The sequence below is a fragment of the Bemisia tabaci genome, chromosome 10 (assembly GCF_918797505.1).
Source record: "Bemisia tabaci chromosome 10, PGI_BMITA_v3".
Classification (NCBI taxonomy): Eukaryota; Metazoa; Arthropoda; class Insecta; order Hemiptera; family Aleyrodidae; genus Bemisia; species Bemisia tabaci.
In genome coordinates, this window is record NC_092802.1 from 17,347,269 (window position 1) to 17,358,283 (window position 11,015).

Here is an 11,015-nt window from a genome sequence, read left to right on the forward strand (position 1 = left end):
ATAGATGACATAGGTTAAATGGCGGAACGTGATTGGTTGGCTATGTCTTAACGCTGCTTTATCGTGCCTTTGTCAGGTGGAATGATCGACAAGCTAACGGCACCTCTTAAGTTTCCGACAGTATGTCGATCATTCCACCTGACAAAGGCACGATAAAGCAGCGATAAGACATAGCCGACCAATCACGCTCCGCCTTTTAACCTATGTCATCTATGTCGATCCGACAAACAAAAAATTTCAATAATCAGGCTGCAGTTTGTGACGTTGGGAACTTTCTATTACATTTACTTCTATGAAAGATATTCAACCAGTTTCTATTCTCGGAGTTTAATCTGATTTTTCTCTTTTTTGTTTAAAAATATCCGTTAAAAATTCCACTAAATTACTTTTCTCCTCCCTCTGGAAACTAATTAAGAGCAGAAACTTTAAAACATGCCATGCACGATACAAAGTTTTATTTCTTGCATTATTGATTCTTTTTTTACACTTCCATAAAGTCAGCAATTCTATAGTTCGTGGTCAATCTACTCTTGTTTTGATGAGGTCAAATGTTCCTCATGCTTCATTTTATCGATAAAAATAATCTCTGAGGAACGCTCTGATAATATTTCATATGAGAGAAGAAAAGTACCGCTGAGGTCCAAAAGCGACCCAACCAAAATTAGCTTTATCGATCATTAAAATTCATTTAAGACGTCATGAGAAAATAAGTGTGTAATAAGAGAAAACCGACCTATAGCATGATTTCAGAAGTTTTATGAAGTAATTTGTGACGAACTTTTCTCCTTGTCCAAATACTCCTTCACCCCTGGTAAAAATTGGCGATAAGAACTGCGTTTCAAAATACCATAGGAATTCTTATAGCCGGCTAAAGGAAGCTACAGAAAATCATATAGCTGGCTGTAGAATGCGGTGAAAATCATACGGCCGGGCTATACGAAGCGATAAAAAATTATGCAGGCTATAGTTCCTATACACTTTATCACCTGGCGGTTGCTTTTTTGCCATCGATTATGAAAGAAATTGTGTAGAAATTCGTGTGCTTTGGAAATCATTAAGTTTGATACGGAACCACCTTAATATTTACAAAACACACGTTATATTTTCCTTCAATATTTTTTTTTTTTTTTTATATCAATTAAAACGAGAATAATCCATACAGGATGTGCAAACATTTCAAAATCATGAGTTGAATTCTCTGACTCCGCCAGATTAAATATTAGAGTCTAACACAAAGCGGAGCGGCGACGCACTGGCGCCTACAAACCTAACAGGGATACTTCACGCATTGCGCAACGCGTGAAGTATCCCTGTTAGGTTTGTAGGCGCCAATGCGCGTCTCGCGCTGGCTGCCCGCCTGCCGCACCGCAGCGTGCCACGGCGCCGGCGCTTGAAGCAACTATTTCACACTAGAGGTATTGCACAGTATCATACGAAACTGAAGGCGGTCTAATATATTAGGGAAGGCAGGCATCCATCAAAAGTACGGAGCTTTCCTCGCAAAATACATCAAGATACTACGGCCCAAAAAGAGAGCAGTGGTCCAAAAACTCACTAAGTCCTAGCATCCGTAATTAGTGACGTTTAGCATACACTTCATCGCCTCTTTATGAGTTGCTTAATCGCCATCGGCTATAAAAGGCTATAAGAAATTGTGTAGCCGGCTATAGAAGCTATTGGAAATCTTACAGCCGGCCGTAGGTCTATGGTATTTTTGAACACAGATTCTACTGCCAATTTTTACCAGAGACTTTCTTTCCAAAAATGCTGTGAATATCTAACTTTAATGCAGGCATCAGTCTTTTTCCGACAAGCAAGAGAAAATCTACACCTATCCCACCTCACGATTTCCCATTCAAACTTGAGAAGCTTGAAACATTGAAACAGTCACTGTGATAAAAATGGCCAGTAAAACAGTGTCGAAATGCATACCAGTTCAATGGTTGAATTTTCCGCTTTTTCCCCCGTTTTGTGCTTGCGACTGAACTCATCAACTTGCTAACTTGACTCATCATCCCACCAAATTTAATGAGATCGCTCCAAGTTCTGAATGTAGCTAGCAGTAAGTTTTTTTCTCCCAAAACACGCACCAGTATTCACGCCTTAAAAGTGATCTCGGACAGAGTTCGACGAACAAATCAACACTGATTCCTTGAATTCAAATCTAAAAACCCATTTTTTGCCTTCTCTTTCGTTTCTTTCTTCCTTTCTCTTTTTTCCTGCATTAACGCATGGTCAAGTTGCCTCTTGTAACTAGGCACAACAAGAGTGCATGCCTTTTTAGTGGTCGGTTAGCTTGATCAAAACGGTGAATACTCTTAAAGTAGTTAAAAATGAGGAGCCTTTTTGACTTTTCAATCCCAGTGCTTTATCCGTGTTTACACTGTTTAAGAATACTTTTAAACATGCGCCGTGGCATTGTATCGTGATTATACTTACATATTGTAGATCTAAATTTGCGAGAGTTGAAAACGATTAATTTAAAGGAGAGAAAATAGGCAATTATCACCACCTATGTCCGAACTCAGGAACATGTTCACGCCTGCGATTACCCTCGTATCGGTGAGTCATTGATTGATTTTTGTGCTAAAGTTGATTTTAAATATCGGTGGCTAAAGTGCTGTACAACGTATCTCTGTCTGCAACGTTGCAGACTTCCTCTCATACTTCATTAATTTATTTTTTTTTTGGGGGGGGGGGGGACTTAGTCAACGTAATTTCTTGGAGACTTTCCTAATTCTTCTTCTCTGTTAGAGAAATATTCTGTAAAAATTTCAAGCTATAAATTTGGTGTGTTTCTCTTTGAAGAAATGAAATGGGAGTAGAGATTTTGAAACTTCACAATGAAGATACGTGGTTTTGCACATTAGCCATCGTTATGGTCACTCCGTGTTTAAACGACTAGGTCGGGTTAACGACCATCAGCGATTTGAGAGAAGAAAATGTGACAGTGTGAGGCATGCAAACCCTATGTTCACTATATTTGATTCATTATATTTTTTAAACCTAAAATAAAATATTGAATAATACTGACATATCAAACTCAAGCTATACCCATAAAACTGACGACAAAATCAGAATAAGATTAAAATAAGATTAAAATAGATACAAGGTCTGATGACTGGTCGCAGTACATTTTGAGCCGCTTTTCTTCTGAAAAACAGGGTTTAGAGAAAATTTGATTCCCTGGTGAACTAATGCATGACAGAAAAACTAAGTTTTATTCGGGATTTAGCAGTCAATAATACAAAGGAACACACAAATATCGTACCTGAAAAATGTGGCTCGTTGTTCATAATAACGAGACTTTCCCAGTCAAAATGCGCTGAACGCCTATACACCGCCAAACAAAACTGGTCCGATTGTTTTGATTTTGAAAAGGTGGGATTTTTTTCAAAGTGTCCGATTGTGCGTTAATTTTACTTAATTTTTGCGCCTGAACCCGAAAGCGACCTCAATCTATTTTCATAACCTATCAATTTTCCGGAGAATATACTTTTCCAGAAAGACTCGTGTTTTTGCAGTTCAGTAGGGTTTAGTAAGGCCTGGAGGGGGGGAGGGGTGGTGTTAATTTCCGTGAATTGGTAGGTAATGGAAAAACCTCTGGTCGTTTTTGACATCAGCAGCAAACATTGAATCAGATCAGCCGAATCAGACATTTGGACAAAACAATAAGATAAAATAAGATAATAATAATTTATTTGTTTTTTTGCCCAAAAAACTAGTACAAATACGCCAATGCGTCACGCTTCACACTATCGTACTAGTTCATTGCCCATTGTAAATGCCTATCCTTTCAGACGAGAAAAAATTGGATTAGATTCAATGAGGTCCAATAGGGTTCAGTAAATAGATTTCATAGGGCTCGGAGATAAAAGGCACGATGGACACAAAAACGAGGCTGATGAAAAAAATTGATGTAATTTCCAGAATCAGAGACAAATTAAGCCACTAGAACTCGTGAATTTTTTTCAGTGTCATTCAATCATGTTCTGATAGTACTTAAGGTATGAAAAATAGTAAAATAAAACATTATCTTAAAATATTGAAATTTCACACTTTACGGCGATTCACGTCATCCGTCTGCAGTCGTGCATACCATTTTTCTTTCCATCTCTTTAATAAACGCTAATAGTGATGGCATCACCATAGATATACATAATTCTATCAAATTTGATCCAAAAACTAACGGTGGCATTAAACTTTCGTCAATTTAGTAAGTATGACTTCGAGTGTGCAGCATTTTAAAAATAAATTCTTCGTTACTGTAAAATCAGAGCTGCAGCAAAACGGGATTCGGTAGCACCTGTAAATAACTGATTACTGAATTCATGGGTCGTTTTTCAATCGTTTTAGATGCTGATAATATGCCATGCAGAATCAAAAATGTCACTGAAGCAACGGTTACAGACGAATAATCAAGAATTCTTGGTGTGGCACAACCAGCCCACTCAGGTAAGGAACAAACTGAAGACGATCTAACTGTCGGCTAAGAAAATTCACAGAAATTTTCCAAGTGTAATGTTGCTTGGTTCTTTGTAATACAAAACAGAGCTTGAAGAGAAATGCAGCAGCGTAAAACACAGTTAGACGTACTGGTCAAATCCGTCCTTTCCATATTTTTGATGAAGTATGGTCCATGTCCAGTTTGGACGATCATGTTCAGTAATTTGAATTTTCCTCTCCAAAGCTTTTACATATAATCCGAAATTGTTCCATTGTGCCTAAAAGCTTCGAGGAAAAATCCTCCTGAATCGTCTTGAAATGAAATACTTTACTGCAAAAAAATCGGCAAAGTTCGAATGTTCTCACGATATTTTTCCTCAACATGGCCGAGTTTACATCATGAATGTACGTTTCAAAACCATCACGCTTTCTAATTTAGCAGCGACAATTGGACGTATTTCTATCAAACGGAACTATGTGCATTATGACGTGAACCCTGTTATGCGTGTATTCTTTTGGGTCTCAGGGCTCATGTTTTAATGCACATAGTTCCGTTTGATAGAAATACATCCAATTATTACTCGGCACAATCGTCATGCTCCCTCTTTTTCTCCTTCTTTCAGAGTACCGTTACACGCGCATTAACTTTTTCTGGGAAAAAACCATGCCACGACAAATATCGCAACTTTTTACGTCTAATACACATGACTGTCAAGAACATAAAAACTACATCCCATCAAATTTTCTCATTTAATGATCTAGGTGAAAAAAAACCCAAAACAGACAAAAAACTTTTTAATAAAGTACGGACAGTTTTAAAATTGGACGTATTTCTACCAAACAGACCTATGTGGAGGTGAGAAATATGAGGTGTGCTCGTTAGTTCTCTCGCCGTAAGAGTGAATGAGAATAATAAAGCGCCAGTGACGTCAGCGGCGACGATGGAGACTCCGAGCCGCGGATCCGCATCTTTAACTCATGAGCCCTGTCCAGAACGCTCTCTTGCCATGCTCGTGGCTCATGAGTTCCGCATTCAGTTGGCACATAGGTCTGTTTGATAGAATGTAAAATCCCACTTTTCCAATTCTTCAAAAGGAACCACGCCCACTTTTACATTGCTTCTTATGCAGCTTCCACGAGCACACCCCATATTTCTCACCTCCACATAGGTCTGTTTGGTAGAAATACGTCCAATTTATACCTTGAAATTTTTACAGAATATTCTGCTAACAGAGGAAGAAACAATAAAGGAAATTAGTAAGAGATTACATCGACTAGTTCTCTGAAGAAATAGCATAGTGCGGCAGGAAGTCTGCAACGTCGCACCATGAAGATACGTTACTTCGCACTCTGGCCCAGGGCCGGATTTACCTACTTGCCACGAATGCAATGGGGCCGCCTATATTTTGCCGCCCCCTTCTCATTCGTTTTGAAACATCAATAAAAACCATCAAGTGAACGTGCCGGAGGGGGAGGGGTGCATAAGACGCGTTTACCTACTCATGTTGGATACATTTTTTGCGAAAGCCCTGTCAACACTACTAGTAATATTTCACGGAACTTTGCGCGAAAGTTAAGTTCCGTAAACTTGTCTCTGTGTGGACAAGGTCCTCCATTTATAAGAAATGAACCAAAAAACTATGAAAGAACAAACATAAATGTGGTTTAATAATTTTAACTTCCGCCGCTGCGCCGTGCTGATGATCGCGCTGTGTTTGGCGCAATGCGTGAAGTATTCCTGCAGTCTTGTAGGCGCTATGCGTTTCACGCCAACCGCTCCTGACCGCACTGTGCTTGACGCAATGGGTGAAGTATTCATGCAGTCTTGTAGGCGCTAATATGTGTTACGTGTCGACCGCCGCGCCGCGCCGAGGGCTTGTCCTTTTCATTATTTTCAAGTCCTCGTCATCATTCCTCTCTGCGCTAAGCTCCAGGCCAAATTGCGTGTTTAGTTCCTCTCTTAACTCTACTAATTACAGATGATGTCTTTTGTAATATCGAAAAACGCAATAATTAGAAATTTCTATACTCTCAGGAAAGAGAGATGTTGTCCCCTTTTCTCATTGTTATTTTTTTTTCTGAATCCGATTTATTAATTACCTACATTTAAAAAAATTGCAAAATTCGCCGCCCCTTAAATTTGCCGCCATGGGCCGCGGCCCATATGGCCACCCCCTTAATCCGGCCCTGCTTTGGCCATCGATATTTTGGAAATATGGATGCATTTGCAATGATGTTTTGTAATTCCGTCGAGCCATTCGTATATTGATTGTAACTAAAAAAATAAAGGAAAAATAGTTTTTTTTCATTGGGCCGGAAAGGAGTGAAAAAAGAAAAACTGGTGACTCAAAATTTTATAGATCAATTCCTCAGTGTTTGTCGATCTCTTTACTTGCAGGTTCATCCTATGACGCAACACTCTGTGAACAAAGTAAAGAAATGGGAACCCAGCGGCTCTTCTGGAAGTTTCTCGGGGTCATCAGATGCTGTGAAAGTTTCGCATGATTCGGGCTCTTCGGATGTGGCCCATTTCATACCTGTGCAAGACGATACAATCGTTCAAAGTGCTGAGAACGCAGGACTCATTTTGGGCTTCGATACCCGACTGTTCCGAAACCCCCCGATCGAAACGGGCAAAGGCATCGCTCAGAAGTTATCGATCCGCACACTCGAATCCAGTAAAAATCTTAGCCAGCCACAGAGTCGACTTTCCATCAATGCCGAAGGCGCAAGGAGTATAGTACGAACACTTTCGTCGAAAATTCGGAAAATCGCATCTTCTGAGAACGTCAGTCCAAAACTCGAGGATGAGAAACCCAAGCCCTCCTCATCTTTCAGGAGCAAAAGCAGTCGCTTATTATTTCGGTCCATTTGGCGCAGCAGAGGCTCAACAAAATCAAAACAAAATAAAAAATCCTCGTTCTCATCCCACCGATCCTTCGTTCAAAACTCTCCTTCCGGAAGAAAAGTGTGTCTCTGCCCGTGCCACAAGTCTTCCTCGAAAATCCCCTCACAGAAGAGGATCCCATCTCTTAAAAATCAAACCAAATCCAAAAGCACCCCCCAGAGATCCCAAACCGTAAATCCAATGAAAAACCACCCCGCGTCTCCACAATCTCATACGCGCCGCCCGGATCACCCGAATTTTTCCCCTAGCTTTGACCCTCATCCCTTCTCCCCTTCTCGTCGTTACCCTAATCGCTATCCCCCATATCACTCTAACTATCCCCCATATCACTCTAACTATCCCCATAGACCCCATCCTCGTCCCCACGATAACTCCCCACCTCCAACTTACCCTCAAGATTTCCCGTTGGGTCCATCCCGAATGAATAACCACAACTTGGCCTTGTCGGCGAGCAAAGTCGGCAAAAGGTTGAGACGTAGACGGCGCCATAGCCATATCTGTTGCGGGGAGGATAGTGACAGCGATACCAGCAATGGGGACAACGAGGCCCCCTCAGCTGGCTCAGGCTGTTTTCCTTGTTGTTGTGACGACAACTGTAGCGGTGATGGTGGTGATAATAATGGGGGTGATGAGTGCTGCGCATGGATGACCGGATTCTTCACCGGGGACTGCATTGGCGAGTGTTTTAATCAGTGCGGGAGTTGCTGCTGCTGCGACGATGGGTGCATCGACACTTGCTGTGATGCCCTGTCAAGAGTCGACTGTGACAACCTATGACCTCCAGCAAGAATAAGGCCCCGTCTCCGCGAGACATTCTCACGGGATATGTCCCGAGTTCGAATCGCAGCAGCCTGATTGTTGAAATTTTTTGCTTGTCGGAACTAGAGTCCCTTTATACTGAGAGTCAAGACAACACCCCCTCATGGAGTCACAAACGGGAATAAAGATTATAGAAATTGAACGTTTTTCGTAATCTTTGATCGGCCCATTCTCAAATTCCCTTCTCCGTTCCTTCTCTCATTCCGTTTGTTCCTTGCCGAACCCGTAATTCCCTGGTCCATTCCAGGATATAATCTTTGCAGTCAGTGAAAATGTAATCTTTATTCCCGTTTGTGACACTGTGAAGGCCTAAAATACGGGAACCAATCAGAAATGGATTCACATTGTCTTGACTCTCAGTATAAAGGGACTCTAGTCGGAACGACATAGATGACATAGGTTAAAAAGAAGAGCGTGATTGGTCGGTCATGTCGTCACCTTCCCGGCAAAGTATCACAAGCGCCACTTTGCCAACTTTTCAAGAGACACAAAAAACTGAATTGCGACCGTAAAAGACGGATGTTTGGCTTGAAACTTGAAATATAGATCCAGCACACCTCCCTGCTTCGAATTTTAATAAAATTTCTTTAAAAAAACGGGGTTTTCTTTGAAAATTGGCGCTTGTGATATCGGCTTCTCGGGGCACTCTGAGAATCTATTGGCGAGTTTTTTCCATATTTCTTCATTTTTAATCTAAAAAAAAATATTATTTTCGTATGTAAATGCATCTTATTAATTCAAAACTACCCATAACTCAACTTTAATAAAAATAGCGCTTGTGATACTTCGGCCGAAAAGTGACGAATCGCTCCAAGTCATTCCAAAAGTTGTTGATACTAATATCGAAAATCAATCTCAAAGATGAGCGATTATTCCCAACTTGGCGCTTGTGATACTTTTCTCTTACATGGCGCTTGTGATACGAAAGTTCGTCAACTTCAATGGAGTATTTTAAATATTTATTTATATTTAGTCTAAAAAAAATATTATATTCGAAATAACGAGATGTAATTACATGCGAAAATAATTTAGTTTCAAGTCATTCCGAAGACTGCCGTGACAAAAATTGTAAAACAATCAGAAAGGTAGGCGGTTGCCGAACTTGGCGCTTGTGATACTTTTCTCCCAAATGGCGCTTGTGATACGAAAGTACATCAACTTTAATCGACTTTTATTCATATTTATACATATTTGTTGTAAAAAAAAATGATTATTTTCGTATGTAAATGCATCTCGTTATTTCGGAACTATTCATAACTCAATTTCGGTAAAAATGGCGCTTGTGATACTTTGCCGGGAAGGTGACGATGTCTTATCGCTGCTTTGTCGTGCCTATGTCGGGTTGAACTCACGACAAGCTAACGGCACCTCTTAAGTTTCCGACAGTATGTCGTCCATCCACCTGACAAAGGCACGACAAAGCAGCGATAAGACATAGCCGACCAATCACGCTCCGCCTTTTAACCTATGTCATCTATGTCGTCCCGACAAACAACAAATTTTAACAATCAGGCAGCAGCAGGATTGAAACTCCTGGAATTGTTTTCAGTTATTGTCTCTTGAAGTGTTATACAAGTGTGTAGTCTTGTAGTTATTATAGACTAAAGCGGTTAATGATGAACTAAGTATAGTGTCCTTCGTGGGGTGCCGTTAGTTATTCCATTATCTACCTCCTATGTGTATTGTAACCACCCGCTTCCTCCAGTAGGATCCCTCCATATCCCTTTTGTCTTTCTTTCCCTATAGCTATGTCTATCATTTTCGACAATCAGCCCGCTGCTTATAGTTGAAATATGAAACCGGACACAAATGACGAGTTCGGTTGGATCTGGAAGTTTCAAAATTCAAATTCAATATTATTATGCGTACTTCTCGGAAGGAAAAATGAATTTGAGCCTTTTTGATTGCATCCCATTAGAATGTATGCTCCTCTGATCCTAAAAAATTCAGTTTCATAGTACAACTTTAGACATTTTTTGGAGGATGCAGTTAATCGAGAATGAGGCAAATTATAAAATCCTCCCTTAAAATCTTCCAGTGAATCCATTTTTCAAAATTTTCAAAATTTTTAAGAGTAAATTTCTTCAAGGCTCCCAAAATGTAATTGTTGACAATTTTTTTCTGTATCTTTGGGTGTGGCTTACAAAGTAGTATCTCAACTCTGAGATTCGTCAAAAAGTACCTTTTGTGCCCTTTTAATGCGTCATTAGATTATAAGTATGTACTAATAAAATATATATTCCTCCGATCGTAATACTTTACTGGTGCAACTTTAGACATTTGTTGGAGGACACAACTGAATCAGTGAGTTCGAAAACACACCAACTCGGAAAAAAATTGTTCAGGAAACACCTAAAACTGCGCAGTGAGCGAAGAAGTTAGTTTAAGAAAAACCTTTTTAGTGCCAAAGGACAAGTACTCAGCGACTTTGTAAAGCACCAAGTTGAAATCGATACACCATGTTTGATGATATAGAATTAAGCGTTTATAAATTTCCGAGTTGGTGTGTTTTCGTTCTTACCGACTTCCAGATACTTATTTTTCATATAGTCTGCCCTGAAAAATGTATATTTCTCAACCTGAATAACGCTTGAATATTTATATAACTTGTTGGTACAAGATATACTGAACTGAAAAAAGAAAACTGCAAAATTGGATGGTCACCCGTTTCCCTTGAAATGGCCAAAAACTGGTGTTTCCATGAAATACTTTGATTCTTCCCTTTTCCCGTCGCTGTTTCGAGCACTTCCGATTGCAATTTCGAAATTTCCTTTTGCGTGCAGATGCTTCTATCCATAAGTGTTACTGAACCGTAAAAAAGTGAAAATCGAAAAAAACCCGA

The 11,015-nt window shown here is 40.0% G+C and overlaps 1 protein-coding gene across 1 annotated transcript; it reads left to right on the plus strand.

The window, feature by feature from the left end:
- The first annotated feature begins 1,141 nt into the window (after window positions 1-1,141).
- Window positions 1,142-10,410, plus strand: LOC109033361 (uncharacterized). The gene is made up of 3 exons (XM_072305266.1): window positions 1,142-2,562; window positions 4,357-4,455; window positions 6,845-10,410. The coding sequence occupies exons 1-3, from the start codon at window positions 2,515-2,517 to the stop codon at window positions 8,129-8,131; spliced, it is 1,434 nt and encodes a 477-aa protein (XP_072161367.1). The 5' UTR covers window positions 1,142-2,514; the 3' UTR covers window positions 8,132-10,410.
- The last annotated feature ends 605 nt before the right edge of the window (window positions 10,411-11,015 follow it).

What these genes read in the sequence shown, in the direction of transcription:
- LOC109033361 (XM_072305266.1), top strand. Translation starts at nt 2,515, where the DNA reads ATGTCCGAACTCAGGAACATGTTCACGCCTGCGATTACCCTCGTATCG. An exon ending in CTGCGATTACCCTCGTATCG is followed by an intron (nt 2,563 to 4,356) that starts GTGAGTCATTGA and finishes CAATCGTTTTAG; the next exon opens with ATGCTGATAATATGCCATGC. An exon ending in GGCACAACCAGCCCACTCAG is followed by an intron (nt 4,456 to 6,844) that starts GTAAGGAACAAA and finishes CTTTACTTGCAG; the next exon opens with GTTCATCCTATGACGCAACA.